This window comes from Chanodichthys erythropterus, chromosome 23, assembly GCF_024489055.1.
Source record: "Chanodichthys erythropterus isolate Z2021 chromosome 23, ASM2448905v1, whole genome shotgun sequence".
NCBI classification, from domain to species: domain Eukaryota; kingdom Metazoa; phylum Chordata; class Actinopteri; order Cypriniformes; family Xenocyprididae; genus Chanodichthys; species Chanodichthys erythropterus.
In genome coordinates, this window is record NC_090243.1 from 2,285,001 (window position 1) to 2,308,518 (window position 23,518).

The 23,518-nt window shown below is 40.2% G+C and overlaps 1 protein-coding gene across 3 annotated transcripts in view; it reads right to left on the minus strand.

The window, feature by feature from the left end:
- dlgap1b (discs, large (Drosophila) homolog-associated protein 1b) overlaps nucleotides 1-23,518 on the minus strand; it is a 75,845-nt gene that overhangs the window by 35,307 nt on the left and 17,020 nt on the right. For 2 of the 3 annotated variants that reach the window (XM_067377320.1, XM_067377322.1), the window contains one exon: nucleotides 17,173-17,419. In XM_067377320.1, the coding sequence (XP_067233421.1) occupies nucleotides 17,173-17,419 (247 nt within the window). Of the gene's footprint in view, nucleotides 1-17,142; nucleotides 17,420-23,518 lie in introns of all 3 variants that reach the window. The other variant, XM_067377321.1, reaches the window with a different exon arrangement.

The following is a 23,518-nucleotide window of genomic DNA, read 5'->3' on the forward strand; positions in this document are numbered from 1 at the left end:
TTATTATTAAATATATGACGATTACAATCTTTTGCTCTTTGCAGAAAATCATTTTTGAGTTCAAAAATATTGATTTGTCTCTTATTACTACAAAGGACATTTATTACTTTTTTGGATCAATATGAAAGTCATCAGGTCCTGTGCAATGAGAATATAATCGATAATGCTGAGATCATATCTAAGTGAGTGTCTGTATTGATCGACTGGAGGGTCTGTTTATGATATCACTCCTGTCATCTTTGGCATTCTGAGTCATCCCATTCACAGTTTCATTACACGAGCTCTGTTACAATCTCTCCTTTTAGACAGGACGTCATTGAAATGAGCTCAAACACCATTATGATGCTCTCAGGTCTAATGTGGTATAAGACTACATCAAAACAAGTCAAAACAATAATAAAAACATTAAAGATAAAAACAAAACAAAACACAAAACAGGAGAAAAATCGAAAATGAAAGATCATTTAGTGACATCATCCCATTTTCTGGTCCCCAGATCAACAGTTTAAATGAATTAGTTGCCGTGGAAACAGCAGCATCATCCTTCTGGGCTAAAACTGAACTAACGTAATGTTTTTCTGTTACACTGCAGACATCTTGACCCTTAATAACAACAACACAATGTCATGACATAATGTTTTTTTCCTACAAAAACACTGGGAAATCACTCTAGCAAGATGTTACACACGGCTTCTGTTGAACTGGAAACGCACAAACACTGGCAACAGCTTTTATTTATAGAGACCTGCATGGGGCCGTCACAGGATAGCTAGACCATTCAGTCTCATAGCTGAAACCTGGAGCCATGTGGGCTCTCAAATGAAAATACACCCATGAATGCTGACCCAGTTTTCTGCTAAAAAACTTTCAGGGGAACCACACCGCAAACTTTGGGATAATTTCCAATGGTTCAGGGGGGGAAAAACTCTGGAGTTTCTTTGTCTATTTAGGATATGTGTGTATTTTTGAGCCCTGCCTGACACCTGCTCCATAATATCAAATATGACACACCAAAATAGACTGATACTGGACAGAGTTCAGAATATCTCCCTCTCTCAAACAAAGCCATCATTACAATTTAGTCACAAAGCAGCAACATTATCATTTTTTTTTTTATATTATCAAGATTTTTTATATTATTAATATAATTAACATTTATTTATCACCATTGTATTATTAATAGTATATCGTTGTATATTAATAATATAATTAATATTTTAATTATATTTGATATTATTAACGTTTATTTTTGAAGTAGCTATACGATCCATAGGCTCACAATCACCCTATAAACTGGATGTTGACTCACATCAGTCCATTGCACTATGAGTAAGCAAAACGTCCTCAGTTCAATTGTCCATCACCTCAGTCAATACTATCAAAACACAAACAAACAAATGACTAGAGAGAGAGAGAGAGAGAGAGAGAGAGAGAGAGAGGGGCGCGTGTACTCACAGAGGCGGCGGATCCAGCAGTCACACATACCCTGTAATTTTCGGTAAACGGTAACCGGAGAGAGAACGACAGACAAAAGCGCCTGAATGAATCGGCGGGATCTAGTGATAAACTCCAGCTTGCCTGTGAATGGAAGCTAATGTCACCGCACTGAGGTAACGCTCGCGCTCGCTATAGTGCTGGTGGATCGAGCTGTTCAGTTACGGGCGGGTACGGGACCGGCCCACACCGTCACATCCGTTAAATACACCGATTCCCGTACCGGCCAAACATGACTGAGCCTGCGGGACTTCCCACCCCACTGATCTGACTAACCCCGGCTAAATCATAAGGAATAAGAGTAAAAATCCTTTAAAAAATAATTAAAAATGTTATAAAAAGTCGTCTAAATCGTTATAGGTTTACTAGTAGCTACTTTCGTCAAATTTGATATGACTAATGCCTTAATAAAAAAACAAACAAACTGTGAATTGTGTTTCAGATTTTAATATTAGATGCCCATAGCCTATTGACTGAAACAACAACAACAACAAAAAAACATTTCTTAAGTTATTTTTATTTTTTATTTATTTTTTTGGATGGCTGTGGTGTCTAAGTTACCGTTTTATTAATGAATTATTTAATTAATTATTTTTAAAAAACGGTATATAAAGGAAATTGTTTATTTTTAGGTCTGGTTTGGTCTGTTCTGATTCTGAAGGTCACACTCTCTTTTAAGTTTGAGCAATTTTAATCACGTCTTTGCTTGCCCTTGTAAATTTTATCACCCTGCACTGATAAAAATGTTTAAAAATATCATATGCAGTCTCTTCAAATAATATGAAGACATAAAAGCTGCGCATAGGGGTTTCTCATTTTGTGTAAATTCACTTGGGGTTCAGAGTATTTATTTTTTCCCCACATTAATTTCACACATGTCCAGTACAATTATGTGGTTTTGTTTCAATAATACAGTGTATTTTTTTTTCTTTCTTGATTTACCCTGAAAGATTGGAAGTGAACTGTGACAACATGCCCCATAGGTGGGGCACATTGTAACATGACCATAAAACTGCTTAAAGGTGCTACAGAGGATCTTTTCGTCGACTGAGAAACCAAAGACTGTTACTGAGTTTTTGAAATGAGCGCATGCGTAAGAACAACCCCCCTCCTTCACAGCTCATTTAGTGGGAACGCCCTCCAAAACTCGTGCACGAGTATTAGAACACGAGTGTTTACCACCGGCATTCGCTGTGTCGTGTTAGTGGATTCATTATGTCAGACTCACCGCAGGTAACTCATAATCTGCAGTTGTTCCTCCTGTCTCCTGACAAAAACATTGCATGCGGCAGAACGTCAAGGAAGTGGACGACAAGGAACGTCACGGCAGTGATTGACAAGCCAGAGGGCCAATCGTTTACGCGATTGGCTGATGTTTTTAAGGCCCTACCTTGTGCACAGATGATGTATATTAATATTATTCCTTTCAGTGCACCTAATAAATAGTCTTTTATCAGTTAGTAAAGACAGTTTCAAGTAATATTGCAAAAATGTATAAAACAAAACATCCTCTTTAGCACCTTTAAAATGTTATCTGATCTAATAAAAAAAAAAATATACAAGACAAACTAAAATATTTTGTCAATAAAATACAATTATTAACTTTTTCATATAAAATAATGGCATTTTTTAATAATTAAAAAACAAATTTTTGCGTTTGACAACAAACACACCACAAAACACAGCTATGCAGCATAGTATAAAACACAATAATAATTAATAATTTCTGAACATTGACTTAGTCTTTATTCACCTTTTTTTTTTCATGGTTTTTCAATAAAATTAATAAAAGTATCATTAAAAACACAAAAAATAGAGATGAAAAATGAACTTAAGTAAGAAATTTACTTTGGCTATAGTTAAATAAATGTTCAGTGATATCTTCCAAAGATTTTTTAATTTTGGCAAAATTGTTTCTCGATATAGTGTTGATATGGCAACTAGTAAATACACTAAGTTTCGTCATGCTGGCATGTGTGGAAAGTTTTAAACCATGTGTTTTACAACTAGCCCCGCTTTACTTTGTGCCCCGCTCTCCCCTATACTTACTATTAAAGAATGAGTAAAATTCTGCTCAGAAAAAATATATATCATGTCAATCCATGCATGTCATCCAACTGGTCATCTATCTCATGTCAACTACAATCTATACTTTATAGCCTATTAGCCAATATAAACATAAACTTGACTCCTTTAGAAACTCTATTCCCCCTCACACCTCTAGTGTTAAACACGGTTTAAATGTGTGGTAGTCATGTGTAGCCTATGTGCTTCTGCTCTAAAATATTCTAAGCAACTAGCATCTTAATGCATTTTCATGTAGCACTAAACAGATAGAGTGTGAGCTCAAGCTCGCCCTCATGTGGTTGAAAAACAACAGTAACACAACTCATCTCTCATTCTCCTCATCTCCACTGACTTCCACAAGAACTGAGCCTCACTCTTTGTTTCTGCCGGCTTTAATTCAATAATTCCGCATAAACTTGTTCCCACATTAATTCCATGCTTTTTGAAAAGACAAAAAAACTCATTATATATATATTTAGAAGATATATTAGAAAAGACCACTCTCACAGACAACAATTTTCATACTATAATCTATAATTTTCATACTATAATACTATAATCACTGTAAAAAAGTTTAAGGCAACAAACTTCAGCAGATTTTTGAGTTTTCTCAACTTCTTTTTGTAGGGGATTTTTGAGTTTTCTCAACTTTTTGTTGTATAAACTGAATACAAGAAGTTGAGACAACTCAAAAATCTGCTGAAGTTTCACTCAAAAAAATGCTGAGTTGTTTCAACCCAAATTTGGGTCAAATATGGACAAACCCAACCGTTGGGTTAAAAAATGCATTTAAAAATTTAACCCAATGGTTTGGTTTGTCCATTTTTGACCCAAACTTGGGTTGAAACAACCCAGCATTTTTTAGAGTGTTGTTGCCTTAAACTTTTACATTTTCTAAACTTTAGATTTTTTACAGTGTAGCGACACTATGTGACTTAAAGGTGACTGATTTAAAATACACAAACGTGACTGATTTAGATTTGTCCGATTTTAGGCTTTCCAGTAGTGAGGACCACTTCAAATGTCCTCACAAGCTGTTTTTTGATGTTTCACTCCATTTGAAGGACTTTCTAAAAATATAAATAGGCAAATCTGCACACACACACACACACACACACACACACACACACACACACACACACACACACACACACACACACACACACACACACACACACACACACACACACACAAAGAGGATATAAAGTATTTTTCTATAAATATACTGTTTATGGATGAGGTAAAGCTTTTCTTCCTTGATTTAGATTGTTGTGAGAAATATTTTGTCAGAACTTTATATTCTATTCGGTCTGAATAATTTCAACAAGACAGTAAGAGTCAGTACGACAGATTCAACAATGCAGCAATTTCAATATGTAACATAGCAACCTGATGTATAGTAACAGACTTTAGGGAAAACGCGTCACCAACAAATAAAATCAAGAGGTTAAAGAAAAGACGTTTATAATGTTACAAAAAATTTCTATTTCAACTAAATGCTGTTCTTTTGAAATATCTATTCGTTAAAGAATTCTGAAAAAACTTATCAGTTTCCACAAAAACATTAAGCAGCACGCCTGTATTACATTGATAATATAATGAAATCTTTCTTGAGCACCAAATCAGCATATAAAAATATTTCTGAAGTATCATGTGAAAATCGAGACTGGAGCAATGGCTTCATAAAAATTCAGCTTAACCATTACAGGAGTTATTTTAAATTGTAATAATATTTCAATAATATTACTGTTGTCAAATAAATGCAGCCTTAGTGAGCATAAGAGACTTCCTGTCTGCAGAAGAAACTGTTCAGTGTCAGTGATGAATCAGATCAAGAACGGTTGCATCTATCATCTCTCTAGACCTTAGAGCACTCACTAGTGCTCATCTGGGGTTGGAGTTTCCTTGTAAGCTAGAGGCATGAAAGCAATATATCCCATTACCCTGGAGAAAGAAGCAGACAAAGAAGGAAAGGGATGGACAGAAAAGCAGATGATGCACACAAAAAGAGAAACTCTCAGACAGACGGGGAGTTCTAATCCTTTAATGCCATGGAAATGACATTCAGATCAAAGCTGCTAAAAGGACAAATGTGATACGCACATCTGTGAGTGTGTCTGTGTGTGTAACTTGGAATATGGGACAGCTGTAAAACTCTGTCTGGTTTACTTTCTGATTACTATTTAAATTTTATTTTACAACAGTCACTGTAGTTCCCATCATTAAATCTTATTGGTCGTGTCACAATATTTTCTGATACTGTTCACTATATTTAAACAATTAATTTTGCCGTTGGTTGGCATCTGTCTGTGCAGTGTGAATAGGCTTTTAGACCTGATAAATAAATGTTTGTTTACAAGTCTGTGGCACACCCTTTTATATGGTTGTATTTGAGGGGCTCTGTAGCGCACCCCTTTTCACCTAAAGTAACCAAACTTAATACAATTATAGATCTCAACTCGGTCAGCATGAAGACAAGACATTGAGGATGCTAAATTACGAGCAGATTTGTGATATCTCCAACAGTTTGGCCGTGGCGTTAAAACAAATTTATGGTGAGAAAAGGGAAACAGGAATGTGTTCTTCTGCATACATTAACTGATTTTGATGAAGCTTCAGCTGTGTGTTCGTTCTATAAGGCCGATCGCATGGAAGTGATTATTGTGAGTCAAAGTTATAACATCACTAACTGAGAGCAGGAAATGTGTCACTTTCAAAATGCTTCAAAATCGCCCTCTTATTTTTACCCCATTTGCTTCAGTCTTCGTCAGAATAATGTCAAAACACAGCAGATGCACACGTGTGAAAGGATTCTTGATATCTTGAATACTGTTGTCATGGCAGCGCATTAAGCTTTAATATTCTTTATTGCGGTTTCTGAGGCACTTAACATACTTTAAATTTCAGAAAACGTCTCGGGTTACGAGTGTAACCCTTGTTCCCTGAGTAAGGGAACGAGACGCTACGTCGGATGACGTGATGGGAACCCTCTGTATTTTTGTGTTCGTGAAGCACCTCTGTATCCAACCAATGAAAAGACGCGACGTCAGAGGCGGGTGACGTCACGGATCAGGAAGCTATAAAGCACACCTGAACACAAAGCACGCCAGCTTCTGTAGGTTGTCTGAAGCAAGCGCACCAGGTATGCAGGAGATACGGCCACGTGACGTAGCGTCTCGTTCCCTTACTCAGGGAACAAGGGTTACACTCGTAACCCGAGACGTTCCCTTTCGTGGGAACTATCGACGCTACGTCGGATGACGTGATGGGAACGCAATCCCAACTACGCCGTCTCTCCAAGTGTCTGGCTGCTATCTTGTAGCACCCTGGCCCCCGGAGTGATATTAAGGTGAAGATTGTAAAATCTGATAAAGGTGTGCTGGGATGACCATCCAGCCGCACCACAAATGTCGTCCATAGAGACACCAGATAGAAGAGCTCTGGACGCGGCCATACCTCTCGTGGAGTGAGCCCGCACCATCAAAGGACACGGGCGCCCCACCGTCTCATATGCAAGTGAGATGGCCTCGACCACCCACTTGCTCATCCGCTGTTTAGATGCTGGGCCCCCCTTCTTAGGGGACCCATAACACACAAACAATTGTTCTGTTTTTCTCCACAGGGCAGCTCTGTGGACATACGCATCTAATGCTCTTACAGGGCAAAGCAGATTCTTCCTTTCCTGATCCAAGTTTGCAAAAGGAGGCGGGCAGAAAGCCTCAAGTACAATGGGGCCTGGGACCCTCGTCGGAACCTTTGGAACATAGCCCGGCCTGGTATGCAAAAAGGCTTTCACCATACCAGGCGCAAACTCAAGACAAGATGGAGCTATTGACAGCGCTTGTAAATCACCAATTCTCTTCAAAGAAGAGACGGCCAAGAGAAAGATAGTTTTAAGTGTCAGGAATTTGTCTGACACCTCCTCTATTGGCTCGAAGGGAGCCTCAGCCAGCCCTTGGAGCACAATAGTGAGGTCCCAGGTCGGGGTCTTTGTGCGCACCACAGGCCTCAACCTGAGTGCACCACGGAGGAAGCGTACTACTAGAGGGTCTCGACCCAGCGAGGAGCCCCCTACAGGAATATGATGAGCCGAAATAGCGGCCACATATACTTTCAGCGTGGAAGGGGTTAAACCTTCCGAGAACTTTTCCTGAAGGAACCGAAGCACGTCTGAGACTGAAGAATGGACCGGGTCCAAATTATGTTGTTCACACCACACAGAGAACAATTTCCATTTGTATAAGTACAACTTCCTCGTGGAGGGAGCTCTGGAATGAAGGATGGTCTCCACAACCTCAGTTGGGAGACCAGATCCTATGAGCCTTGCCCCCTCAGGGGCCAGGCCCACAGTTTCCACATTTCTGGGCGGGGATGGAGAATCGTGCCGCCCACTTGAGACAGGAGATCCTGCCTGAGGGGAAGCTCTAAGGGAGAGCCGTGCAGAAGAGACATTATGTCCGAAAACCATATTCTGGTCGGCCAGTAAGGGGCCACCAATATTAGGTCGACCTTCTCCTGGCGAACCTTTTCCAGAACTCCCGGGAGCATTGAGACTGGGGGAAATGCATACAGACGTAGCCTCGGCCACGTCTGTAGCATGGCATCCAGCCCTAGAGGTGCTGGGTGTTGAAGTGAGTACCACAGAGGACACTGAGCTGACTCCTCTGTGGCAAAAAGATCGACTTGAGCTCGACCGAAAGTTTTCCATATTAACTCCACCACCTTGGTGTGGAGTTTCCATTCCCCCGATCTCGCGCCCTGCCTCGACAGGGCGTCCGCTCCCACATTCAACCGCCCGGGGATGTAGGCTGCTCTCAGCGAGAGGAGCTTTCCCTGGGACCAGAGGAGGATGCGACTGGCCAACTTTGATAATGGGCGAGACCGCAAACCCCCCTGATGGTTGATATACGAGACCACCGTAGTGTTGTCCGTTCGGACCAGCACATGATGGTCTCTCAGGTCGGGGAGGAAGTGTTTCAGTGCAAGAAGCACCGCCATCATCTCCAGCCGATTTATGTGCCAGGAGAGCTGATGGTCCTCCCAAAGACCCTGAGCCGAGCGACCACTCATGATCGCCCCCCAGCCCGTGAGGGAAGCATCTGTCGTAAGCATTACACGACGACCAGAAGTCCCCAGCACGGGTCCCTGGGTTAGGAACCAAGGCTTCTTCCACATGACCAGAGCACGAAGGCATCGCCGCGTGACTTTGATCATGCGAAAAGGATTTCCCCTCGGGGAAAACCCCTTGGTCCTGAGCCACCACTGTAAGGGTCTCATGTGCAGGAGGCCAAAAGTAATGACGTTGGACGCAGCTGCCATCAGACCCAACAGTCTCTGACACTGTTTTACAGTGAGTGACTGGCCTAATTTCACCCCTTTCACGGCCCCGAGAATGGAACTCACACGAGCAGGGGACAACTGCGCCTGCATCGTGGTGGAATCCCAGATTACACCTAAATAGTTTGCAACCTGACTTGGGACCAGCACACTCTTTTTGGCGTTGAGCCTCAGCCCAAGCCTTTTCATGTGCGACAGAACAACATCTCGATGTTGAACTGCCAATTGTTCTGTTTGAGCTAGTATCAACCAATCGTCGATATAGTTCAGCACGCGGATGCCCTGGAGTCTCAGCGGAGCCAGCGCTGCATCCACGCACTTCGTGAACGTGCGGGGTGAGAGGGATAGGCCGAACGGAAGAACCCTGTATTGGTAAGCTTCGCCCCCGAAAGCAAACCTGAGGAACTTCCTGTGTGAAGGATGGATGGATACATGAAAGTATGCGTCTTTCAGATCTATCGCTACAAACCAGTCCTCGGACCTGATCTGAGGGATGATCTGTCTGAGTGTAAGCATTTTGAACTTCAACTTCCTTACTGATCGATTTAACACACGTAAATCTATGATCGGACGCAACCCTCCATCCTTCTTCGGAACAATGAAGTAGCGGCTGTAAAAGCCCGACATTTTGCTGGGAGGGGAAACCCTTTCTATAGCCCCTTTTTGCAAAAGCGTCGTTACTTCTTGCTCCATCACCAGAGACTGCTCTGGGGTTACCACCGTAGGAAGCACCCCATTGAACTTGGGCGGTCGTGAACCGAACTGAATTCTGTAGCCCTGTTCTACCATGAGCAGCACCCACTTCGAAACATTCGGGAGATTTTTCCACTCTTCCAAATATTCTACTAAGGGAACCAGTCTCTCGAGACTGGTCTCTGGTGTTTTTTGAGCACTTGGCTCGTCCATCTGACGCGGCGCACCGGCAGACAGGCGAATCACGTGCTGGCCAACCCTCCTCGGAGGATCGGCGGAGACCGCTGTGCCCTGACGCACGCTGGGTGGCAGGGTTGACAGGACGGTCCCCTGAGGGCACCGGGAGGGACCCGATATCCGAATCCCCCCGGAGGGGGCTGCCCTCGAGAGATCCTGCACTATAAAGGTCAGGACCTCTTCTTTGAAGCCTTCCGGGAGATAATGACGGTCCTCAGATCCGTCCTACCTCCGGAAGGCTTCGCCTGTGCCACCCGCCCCGGCCCCCCAAATCTTTGTGGGGGAGCGCGGGAGGCGACACTGGCTCTTTGTTGCACCCTGTGTGCTGAGGAGCTGGCTGTCGGCCGAGGCTGCTCCCGCCCAGCAGCCTCGGGGGGATGAGAGCGGCGGGGAATAATTTTAGAAAATGCCGCTGTCTGCTTTCGTGTCTCCTGAAACCTGTCGACGACAGTTGACACTGCGTCGCCGAACAGGCCATCAGGAGACAGCGGCGCGTCTATGAGAACATTTTTATCTCTCTCCTTGATGTCTGAGAGGTTGAGCCAGAGATGCCTCTCCGTGGCCACCAGGGCTGCCATAGAGCGGCCGATGGATTTGGCCGTCTCCTTGGTGGCCCGGAGAGCTAAATCTGTTGCCTTTCTGAGCTCGTGAATAGCCTCAAAGGACGCTTCCCCAGTGTCATCAATTTCCCCCAGCAGGTCGGCTTGGTATGCCTGTAAGATAGACATGGTATGAAGGCATGCCGCCGCCTGACCTGCCGCCGAATAAGCCTTGCCCACCAAGCTGGAAGTTGTCTTTAGGGGCTTGGTGGGCAGCGTCGGGGTCTTAAGGGACGATGTGGGCTCGGGTGAGAGATGGCTCGCGAGCGTCTCCTCGACCCGAGGCATCGCCCCATAGCCGTGACGTTTCAGCCCAACTATATTGCTATATAGTGACGTCTGCGGGCTGTACAGTCTGTATTGTACTGGCCTCTTCCACGACCTCGACACCTCGGTGTGGAGGTCGGGAAAAACGGCAGACCCCGGCGCTGAGGTAGTGACCGCGCGGGAAGAAACCTTTCATCAAGCTTACTTTTTGGTTTATTTTCAGCTTTTTCCGCGGGCCAGTCGATTTTTAACTTTTCTACTGCCCTGGTCACTACCTCTAATAGCTCCTCATAAGCAGGGGATGAGGATGGCGGTTCCTCATCGACGCTCTCCACATCAACCTCCTCGGAGGAAGATATGTTAAGCATCGGTGCCTCTCTTCGGGGGAAGAAACCGCTACGCGTGCTTCCGCCACCAAAGAAGAGACACTGGGTCTAGCAGGTAAGGGAAGCGATAGGGCAGTGCCCGTCTCTTCCCCCTCTGCTAGATCCATCTGTGAACCCCACGAGTGCAGCCTTCGCTGTGCCTCGGCAACAGCGGGACCAGACCCGCGGGGAACACTCGCCTCGGCGCCCTCCTCAAAGAGCGCCCGGCGAGATCGCAGCACTCTGAGGGTGAGCTGATCGCAGTGTACACAGACGGCTCCCTCGAGAGCCGCCTGTGCATGCTCAACCCCCAGGCATTTCACACACATGTCGTGTGAATCTCCTGTCACTATGTAGCGTGGACAAGGAGGAGTACACTTTTTAAACTGTTGCTGCTTTTCCGCCATAATGCTTTTTGTCTTATTTTTGTGCTTTGAAACTCTTGTCCTCGGACGAAGAGATCACTGTGTGAATATGTATATATATATATCAGACAGACAACAATAAATAAGACAGACAAGATACAGAGAACGCTTGCTGAAGACAACAGAAGCTGGCGTGCTTTGTGTTCAGGTGTGCTTTATAGCTTCCTGATCCGTGACGTCACCCGCCTCTGACGTCGCGTCTTTTCATTGGTTGGATACAGAGGTGCTTCACGAACACAAAAATACAGAGGGTTCCCATCACGTCATCCGACGTAGCGTCGATAGTTCCCACGAAAGGGAACTCGACATACACATCAGAGTTGCCTGCCAGAAGACATGGGCTCTATAGCGCAACCTTTTGTCTAAAGTTGGGGGTTAGTTTTACCTACAGTCACCAAACTTGTGACAAATATATATATATATATATATATATATATATATATATATATATATATATATATATATATATATATATTTGTTCTCATCGAGCTGGACAACTTTATAATTTTATAGTCATATATCGCTCCGATTAAAGGTGCAATATGTAAGAATTTTGCAGTAAAATATCCAAAAACCACTACGCCAGTGTTATATATTTTGTTCACTTGAGTATTTGAGTACAACATCCCAAATGATTCCAACTATTTGTAAATCTTGAGAAAATTGCAATTTTAACCAAGGCTCTGGGATGTGTGAGGAATCGCCTGTCAATTGCATCATACCTGCGTTACCCTCGGTTTCCGGTTTCATTTGTAGAAACCATGGAAACACCAAAGACGCTTTAATATTTACATGTTTTAAAATACAAGGGAACAACTGTTTTGATATATATGTAGACAGAAAACTAATTATTGTTATATAGCTCAACATGTTTAGTCTAATTGTTTAAATCTAATTTTCTTTTTTTGCGAGTACTATGCTTTACCATGCCTCAGAGAAAAACACTATTTTGTGAAGTAGCTAACATAGCATAATCAGATGTAGCTTTATTTTTAGTAACAGTAATACAGAATTTTCTCCATCATACAATATTGCATGCCATTTATCAACACAAGCCATCCAGCCATCCAAGTGTCTCACAGCAGCCACCAAGTAAACGCACATTATAACATCATTTTCAACACACTCAGATATATCTAATATGATAAACAGAGCTGTGTTACCTCATACTCATGACCAGAAAAAGCAGAGGCACACTGGCGACTGCGGCATAATAAAAGTTCTGCTGCTCGTGAGGCATGCGTTTTGCGCAATCGCTCCAGCGGCCTCGTTCAACACTCGGTCCTGCTCTGCTTCATACTACAGTAATGTTAATTATCACATCCATGAACATGATTTCTTCCCGAGTCCTATCCCAATTGTTTTCCACCGGCTGTGAGGTGAAGACCAAGATCAAGCTACTACTTTTTTTTTTTTTAAAATAGGGCTCTAGCAACCTAGCAGACAGAAAATATTACATATTGCACCTTTAACAGGAAGTCAGCTATTTTTGTTTGAATGTGGATTTTTTAAACCAAGCTCTCAATTTTTAACTACTGCTTCAAAGGGCATCATACAATTCACACCAAACTTTTTCAACATGAAGACAAGACATTAAGGATGCTAAATTGTGGACGGATATTGGATATCTCAAATGGTTTGGCTGTGGCGATGCAACGTATTTATGGGGAAAAAAGGGAAACAGGAAGTGTGTTATAATTTCTGCAAACATTGACTGATTTTGATGAAACTTCAGCTGTGTGTTCATTGTAGGAGGCTGATCAAATGGATGTGAAAATCATGGTGCTACCAACTGGCAACAGGAAGTGTGTCACTTTCAAAATGCTTTAAAATCACCCTCTTATTTTTACCTAATTTGCTTCAGACTTTGTCAGAATAATGTCAAGACGTGGCAGATGTAAATCTATGTAATGTTTCAATAAATTGTATTACACGGACCTGATCATCTAGACGCAGACTATCGAAAATTACTCAAAAATGTATTATCGATAACAATATTTATTTATATTGATATAGCATCCAGTCCTAGTTCTAGACCAGAGCATGTGAGCATTTTTAGCTCCATAGAGCTCTCACTTGCGAAATGGAATATTTTCATTGGCAAAAAAAAATATTAAATAACTAACTGGGCAAATTTTTGTCAGAAGCGTCATTTGATATCGACTTCCTGATTATAGAACCTTTTTTGAGTAAAAAAGCATTATCCACAATTACCCACAATTGTGAGCACCCCCCCACACACACTCCAAAGGGAAATTAACAACTAAACTATAACATGCACATATACACAGAATAAACTTATTTCTCCACATATGCTCAAGAGATTTATGCTTTCAGCAAACACTCAAGTTTTTTTTTTGTCCCTTTAGCTCCCTATGATTTATTTCTTCTGCGACAATAAGTCAATAATGTGTGTTTTTGCGTAGTCACAGAGCCTGAGGAAAAACATTGGTTGTGTTTCATTTAGTGTACATCTATATAAAGCATTTTGGTTGTTTGTTTCCATTTTGCCTTCAGGTCATGTGTTCTGCCAATGACTCCTCATGAAGGCCGTTCACACTGACAGTGATTTAATCGCTGGAGGTCGGCGAGCTACTGTACTTTTAGTTTCATGTCAGCATTCCAGTGCAACTGCTGTATCCAACTGCATTATGAGGTGGATCATGTGAGCATCACTCTCACGTCACGATTAATTTGCATAATGTTTTAAACCCAAAATGGTGCCATGCTGCCTCAAATCGCCAACTCTCATTGAAAATGAATGAATTCTCACACACTCTCTCGACTGTTCATTCTACATGAGCAGAATTTTAACTCTCTCACAGATGAAATCTCACTGGCCAGCTAAACTCTTTGACACAGGTTTGTTTGGGTTAACTGATTAAGTCAATCAAATTTTTCACAATCTAATTGGTTCACTCCATGCCATTACATAAGCGATGGGAACTCACATGACAGAAGGCAATGGATAATGGCCAACAATATTCACAACCGGTCTGGAAATAGGCCTGAATGGGTCAAACGGGTGCAAAACAGCAGACTAAATAAGTTTTAACAACCCAAACTCAAATAAAACACTTTCCATCTAAATGGAATTGAGACAAGATGGTTTTCAGCAACCAGCTCAATCAATTAAAGACACTTCCATGTCTGCAACCCTCTCACTACACCAGAGATGTTTGTGAGTCTTTGTTGACTAACGAACTTAGAAAACTATTAATAATTGAAGGCACACTACACAGCAAAATCCCCAGAGCTAAATCAGCTCTGCTCAGAGAACATATGGTCCCTCTCTACATATAGTTAAAATAACACTGATGCAGAGTTAAAGTTAATGAGATAATATGTTGTTTGTGGAGTTTTTTAATCAGATCTTGAGAGATTTAATGTCTTTTATCTTCAGTTGATTTCATCTAAGGCTGTGGCTGGAAGTCCTTTGTAGTTATTGTGTTTCTCTAGAGTGATTATGCTTGTTAACAGCAGGTGTTCATCACTAATGCTCAATCATAACTTAATCACTTAATTATCTCATTAACTTTAATTGCTTCAGTGTTACTTAAACACTATATAGAAAGGGACCATAATGTAATCTGAGCAGAATTGATTTAACTCTGGGGATTTTGCTGTGTATGTAAATTTTTGCCGCTAGAGGTCGCTTATTCAAAACAAAGGCGTAGATTGATGATGCCTTGATTTCACAGAATCATGGGAGATGTTGTCTTCACATCTACAGCTGGTGGAAAAGAATCGAGATGGGACTCAGGCAGAAATCATGTTCATGGATGAGATTATTAACATTACTATAGTATAAGCAGAGCAGGGCAGAGTGGGGTACGAGCAGAAACGAGGTCGCTGGAGCAATTGCTAACGAGAGTCGAGTGCGACACACATCTCGAGAGCAGCGGAACTTTTATTATGCCGCAGTCGCCGCTTCCGCTTCTCCGGTCATGCATATGTATGTGGGGTAACACAGCGATGTTTTATCATATTAGATATATTTGTGTATTGAAAGTTATTATAGTGCTACTCTGCATTTGCTCAGAGGGCACTTGTTGCACACGGCAGTAAGCTAGATCGATATTAGGAATGGGAAAACATGGTACTAGCTGTAAATCAAGAAAATGAGATTTAAACAATAAGACTTGCTGTGTTGAGCTATATAACATGATTAGTTTTCTGTTGATGAATGTATCCAAACAGTTGCTCACCTGTCTAATAAAATTCTTGGAAACATTTGGGATAATGTAAGTACACAACTCAACAAAATATATAACACTGTTCTAGTATATTTTAATATATTAATATTTTAATCAAATCTTATATATTTTGCCTTTAAATAGAAAACTTATTTAAAAGTAATATTTCACAATATTACTTTTTTTACTGTATTTTTGATCAAATACATGCAACCCTGGTAAGCAAAAGACACTTCTTTCAAAACATTACATAGAATGCAAAAAATAAAAAAATAAAAATCCACCCCCAAACTTCTGAATGTAATATATGCCGTGTTAATATAAACATTGAAAATATTATAGATTGGTTGTCAATTGTCCCAATTGTTACATTTTTATAGACTATAGTCACATAAAAAAAAAAAAAAAAACTAACACTAGGGAGTATTGACAACCAGCCTATAATATTTTCAATTTAGACTTTGCTGCCTCATTTCAAAAGTCCACAGCATGTCTGGGATTTTTATTTAATTGATTAACAATCTTGTTTAAGTGAATAATGGCCTGAAAAAGCAATGATGTCTTACCTAATCCTGATTGGCATTTTTTTTTAAACCAGAGATTAAAGCTTGGTGAATAAGAGTTAAAAAAAAACACACACACACAAGGGACACGGTTAATAATGGAGCTTTTTTTTCCGCATAAGTCATTCCCCAAATCCCAAAATCTCATCTTCATCTATTATGTTCCTGTCTGTTTCCTCACTCATTCTAATTTATCTCAACAGCTCTTTCGCTTTTTCTCCGGCTTTCCTTCGTCCCACTTGTCTGTAAATGTTTTTAATTAGCTGACTACGACCCTGATGACAGAGTGACTAGGAAAAAGAATGAGACTCTCTAATCGCTGTAATTAAACAACACGCTGCACGAGAGAGAAGGAGGGAAGAGACCTTGGCTCTCTATTCATACAGATGAAGTGACAGAGCGAGTAAAGGATGGATGGAAGAGAAAAATTGAAGGGAGGGAACGTGGAAAGATTGTACATTTTTCAATGATAGCAGTAAGAATGTATGGAATCAAAGTCATTTAAACTTTGATAGTTATATAGTTTGCTATAGCAACATAATATACATTTTTTTATATACTTTGCTTAAGGTTATTATGGGTCAATGACAAATATGGATTCCAAGAACTGATGTAAATACCTAGACTGAAACACATGCTAAGTTTTAGAAAATCTTTATGTGTATTCATTAAAAAAAAAAAAAAGTAGCAAAAGTTTTCGCACTTCAGGTTGTGAACACAGGGGTTTTGCCCACAAAAAAAATAAAAATTAATTTTAATACAGAAATTGAAAACATGTTCATCACAGAAGAGGTGCATTTAAGTCAGTGTATGTATGAATTGCACTGCATTTAAAAAAAATTAACCTCCAGACACAAATATAACCCTTATAACCATGAATAAATCCTCAGTAATAACACTTGTTTTAACAGCTTTTAATGTGCTTGTACCTGTACTGCTCTGGATGGTTCTAACAGTAGTTGTAGTTCGAGGCGGTGTGATGGCCTGTCGTGCCGCTCTCTCCTCCTCTTCCTCCTGCGAGCAGCCCTTTTCGATGGCCCGCACGTAGCTGTGGCTCCTCATGCGGAAGCATCCGGACCCAGGCAGATCCAGAGCATCCACGGCCTGAGACTCCATCTCACTGAACACACTCTCACACACAGCCTCGATCTGCCCGTTCACTTCCACCTCGCTCACCTGCAGGGGGAGACAACACGTCACCACATGCTGTCATATGCTGTTTTTCACCCTTCTGTCATGGGATCAATCATAGCATATAGTATATATTATAAAGTGTATAGATTGTAGTATAAGTACACCTGTCTGAATGAGCTGGTTTCAAGATGTTAGCTCTAGGCTTACTAATGTACATTGACTTTAAATCATTGTATTAAGCAGGTAGAGGAGGTAGGATTTTAAATGATGCTTTTCTAAAGATCTAATAAATTACATTTGACTTTTCACACTAAGCTTAACCCTGGATTACAGCCAGTTTTCACCCTAGGTTGAGTAATGCTTCACACATTTTGAAAGATGTTTAGCATGACTTTTTGCTTTCTGGCCTGCCTTATCGGTCTTACAGCGCTTGTCAATGTCAAAATGATTGATATGGCCAATCAAATCAAAGTAGGCGGGGTCTACTGTTCACAAAAGCAGAATGTGAATTCCAGCACGATCCAAATCGTCAATTTAACGTTGAAAGAGAGTGAGGGAAGACGTAAATAGCGAAATTCATCAACTGTTTTGCGAATGAAATGGTAAACGACCTACAGTAACATACAGTGATGCAAACTACTTGACTTTTTTCTCAAATATGGCCATTTTGAATTCATGTAATTCCTAACTGAGTGTGACGAGACAAGAAACGTTTTGCATTTTTGAAATATTAGGCATACAATGTTCAAGACATGGTTAGGGCCTTGAATTCATTATCAATATATATATATTAATATAATTTAATAATATATTGTTTGATTTATATTATTGTTTTTTTTTCAGAAATAATTAAAAATAATATAGAATACAAATCCGTTTTAATAAAAATTTAAATAAAATGTAATATACAAATGATAAAATGTACATATTGTGTTAATATAATTTAATTATATTCATAGGCTATAATTATGTTACTATAATATATAATGTTAAATCCCCAAAAAATGGCTTTTAAAGGGTTAGATCCCCCAAAAATGAAAATTCAGTCATTTATTACTCACCCTCATGTCATTCTACACCCGTAAGACCTTCGCTCATTTTCGGAACACAGATTAAGATATTTTTGATGAAATCCGATGGCTCAGTGAGGCCTCTATAGAGAGCAAAGCCATTGTAACTCTCAAGGTCCATAAAGGTACTAAAAACATATTTGAAACGGTTCATGTGAGTTCAGTGGTTCTACCTTAAAATTATAAAGTGACAAGAATACTGTTTGTGCGCCAAAAAAAAAAAAAAAAAAAGACTTTTCAACAATATCTATGGGCCGATTTTAACCCTTAAATGCATGACTGTTTTGCCAATCATTCTTACATATTTGGGTCTTTATCGACCCGGATCAATATCTAACACGAAAGGATCTCTACCTGTTGCGATAATATAAAACTCCTTTGATATTAGAGTAACAATTACAGAAGAATAAAATAAATCATATTTTGTTACCTTTTGGAGCTTGAAAGAGCTCAGTTTGAGCAGATGCTTTATGCCATCACCACTGTCCTTGTCAGGGCTCATTTCCCAGTAAATTCAGCAAATGATAGGCTAGTTTTATGTTTGAGGTCACGAATAGGAGCCCATTCGTGATCTCAAACGTATTCTCAAAACTATATAATTTTCAACATCTTCAAAATCAATATTTTGATCGCTAACAGCTTCACCAGATTCATCCTGTAACAGTTACAGTCATATTTCATTGCGTTCAGTACTTGCTCTGCAGTAAATCGCTGAGCCATTTCATGTTTTTCTTATCATTTCGTTTTCTGTCTAAATGAGTCGTCACTTCAGCATTGTGTATCAGACACTGCCACCCTGTGGAATAAAGGTGAATTGCACTTATTCCGTCATCTAAGATTCAATTATTGTTGTCCAGAAAAAAATATATGTACACTCATACACACCTCGGGTCGTTTGCGACCCTATACAATTTTTACAAAAAATGAATACAAAAATAGGCATTCTTTTATAATTTTATGATTTTTTTTCTTGTTATATTCTTTATAATGAATTGATTGAGGAATACCAAGAAGGTTGATGTCTAACTTTAAAAAATGAACGAGGAGGAGGGTAGTGAATGACGCGAGGTATGCATTTAAGGGTTAAAACACTGCTCCATGAAGCTTCGGAGCTTTATGAATCTTTTGTTTCAAATTAGTGATTCGGATCTCCTATCAAACGGCTAAACTGCTGAAATCATGTGACTTTGGCGCTCCGATTCACTGATTCGATTCGTAAAGCTCAGAAGCATGTTTTGAAATCATCCCATCACTAGATATTGTTGAAAAGTCTTTATTTTTTTTTTTTTTGGTGCACAAACAGTATTCTTGTCGCTTTATAATATTGAGATAGAACCACTGAACTCACATGAACTGTTTTAAATATGTTTTTAGTACCTTTATGGACCTTGAGAGTTTGAATGGTTTTGCTCTCAATAGAGGCCTCACTGAGCCATCGGATTTCATCAACAATATCTTAATTTGTGTTCGGAAGATGAACGAAGGTCTTACGGCTGTAGAACAACATGAGGGTGAGTAATTAATAACAGAATTTTCATTTTTGGATTAACTAACCATTTAAGTACTTCACAATCCAGGGTGCTTTGAGGCCATATCAATGTTTTGAGCGTTAGAAAATGTCTTTTATTTTCAGAAATATGTTTTTAAACATCAAACATACATTTTTACAAAAGACAAATGCAAGAAAGGATATCACAAAGAATAAAAAACAAGTGTATTAGTGTGTTTAAGACAAGGGTCATTTAGTTTAAATTGACTACTAATCAACTTAACATGTCATGACACCTTAAATACTAAAATGAGTAAACATCATAGTAGGAAACTTGTAATAGGTTGGTTGATTAATGATGTAAGATCAATTGTTGGGAGAAAATACTTGAATTGTGAATCCTGAGCTGTCAATTATCATGTAGGGTAAATAACCCTCTAATAGCCATGCTGCATTTCCAGTGATAAGGGTTAAACACACTAATACATATAACACCAGAAAAAAAAGAGTGCAGAAGGGAGGAAATCTGTAAAAGTGAAAGCAATCAGGTATGGCTACATCACTAGTGCTCTTTCTACCAAGTGCGAGTGGATTTGCACAGAAATGAATCAGAGAAGGTCTCGTGATTTGAGTTTCAAAAGGAAGTGGAAACAGGTTGTTTGGAACATTCTGTGACTGGAGGACTAATAGTGAGTTGTGATTGGAGGAAAGTACAGCAGAGTGTTTGTCATTGGTCAAAGAAGGCTACAGACAGACAGGCACTAAGGTCTGCTAATCATCTAAGTAAGCAATAAACCCCAAAAACCTCACAGAAATACACCTACATGTAACACACTGTCTGCATGCCCACACACACATTCAGTATACACATGAGGCACCCATGAATGATGTTTTTTTTTGTGTGTGTGAGCTAACTGAGCTTTTTGTCACTGGAATGATTGGTATATCCCCAGGGAGCAGAAAAGACACACATCCACATACACGCCTGAGGGCAGTGTCTTTTTTCGTAGGTGGGAGGAAGCAGCTATCTAAAAGGTAAGGGCTGTTGTCTGTCTGAGTGAGCTGTCAGGCTCTGAACACTCACCTTAAAATTGTCTCGGTTGTAAACGCTGCCCGTCACCTTATCCCAGGGCTACAGAAGCTAATCTGGAAAACTCACCTTAAAATCCCATGGCAACAGGCGCTAATCCTGAAAACTCGCCTTGAAAATCTCTTAGCTACACATGCTAAAAAGGAAGAACCCTACTTAAAATTGCTTACAAAGGTTTACTGACACCAACTCACCTTACCTTTAAGTATTTACACTAACAGTAAACATGAGAGCTCAAGCTCCACACAATGCTAATATTTTGTTGCTAGTTTATTCTCCTCCAGTTAGCTACAACAGCCCATTCTGACTGAGTAGATGCATACTGTACTTAAAGGGTTAGTTCACCCAAAAATTTAAATTCTGTCATCAATTACTCAAAATAGTCCACGTGACTCGGGCATACAATGTCCAATCTGTATGAAACTTTACATGTTTTATTAGAGTCCTGGCCTGAAGACATCAACATGGCAATATTTAGTTACAGTCATAGCGACACCTGCGGGCAACAGGAAATAACATGTTTTACACTGTGACATAGAGAGTTAAACAGAACCACATCATATTTGGTCAATCTAATCTTAAGGCCTAAGCAATGTTAAATTGCAAAGATCTAGTGTTTTCATTGATCGGTGTGTCTGTGGCGGCCTGACGAAGTCTGATGTTTCGCCATGAAAGAGGAAGCTGTTGTAACTCAGGCATACAGTGTCCGATCTGCCTCAAACTTCACGTGTGATAAGCGTCCTGGCATAAAGACAGCTATATGCCAATATTCAGTTAGTCATAGCGCCACCTGCTGGCAACAGGAAATGGCATGCTTCACTGTAATTCAATTACAGGAAATCATTGTATCCAGAAACACATTTCAATATGCCATGAAGTGCCAAACATACTAGAAACATGTTAAATCATGAAACACTTGGCTAAGAGCTAATGTATGCGATTAACGCCACGAAACAGGAAGTTGTTGTAACTCAGGCATACAATAGTTGCGTCCCAAATGACGCACTATACACTATGCACTTATACACTATGTACTTGTGCACTATGTGACACTGTCCCATAAAATAAATGTTTTACCGCTCTATTTATTACAATGATTTTATGTATAATAGAGTTTTAATTGGTTTACATGTGTTTTAGTCCTCTTATTTTAATGTGTGTATGTCTTTAAATGTGTATGGGTCCGCCTGTCATGTGACTAGTCACATGACAGGAACCAGGAAGTAGACCAGCATAAAGGAGGCAGCATGGCAAACAATGAGCCCTGATTACAAACACAACAGCTGGACTGTGGAGTTACTTTGATGGACTTGCCTTTCCAGCCAATCACATCACTTTCCGTGAATTTTGTATATACACCGGTGGACATTGCTCACTTGCACGTTGGGACTTATCAGCACACTAGGATTCTTAAGGACTGTTTTATGGTATGGTGAAAATGGACTCCCTGCTTTTAAACGGCCTAAGTTATTCTAGTTTTATTTTTTTGTTTTAAGTTCCTTGTGAATATTGTAAATACACTTAATTTATTCATTTCTGTTATCTGTCTCATCGTTTTAAACACTCAAAACATCTTGCACAGTTTAATCTGACCCCATTTTAATCCATGTAAAATCGACCGATAGGGCCGATCGTTACAACTATGCACTCATCCATGTAGTGCATGAATTGTATAAGGTTATTTTGTCTCTTAACAACGGAGTCCGATCCTCCCTTCCCCTCCACTATGTAATTAAAGCGACGACAGTTGAGTGCACAAAGTGTCCAACATTCCACACTTCGTTTTTTCCGTTAATTTAGTGCATCATTAAAGTGTACTTTTTCTTTTTGGAACTTTCAGTGTGAACGCACTACTCACACTATTTATACTTAAAAACGTCATAGAATAGTGCATAAGTACACGAATTGGGACGTACCTAATGTCTGATCTGCTCCAAACTTCACAAGTTTGATAATAGTCCTGGCCCGAAGACATCTACATGGCAATATTCAGTTACAGTCAAAGCACCACCTGTTGGCAGCAGGAAGTGTGGCACTTTGAAATGACTTTGCCATATTTCCCTTGTATTTACTCACTTACATGCATGTAGCCCACTGTTCACTGTTTTCCTAAGGCCAATGGGTGGCCCAGGTGCGAGGGCCCTTTCATCACTGCTTGCAGCTTTAATTATGTTTGTTTTTGTTTTTGCGCACAAAAAGTATTCTCGTCGCTTCATAATATTAAGGTTGAACCACTGCAGTCTCGTGGACTATTTTAACAATGTTTTTAGTACCATTCTGGACCTTGAAAGTGGTGGTTAAATTGCTGTCTATAGAAGAGTCAGACAGCTCTCATATTTCATCAAAAATACCTTAATTTGTGTTCCAAAGATGAACAAAGGTCTTACGGGTTTGGAACGACATGAGGGTGAGTAATTAATGACAGAATTTTCATTTTTTAGGTGAACTAACCCTTTAATTTACTGTACTTAATTTTCAAGTATGTACTTGTT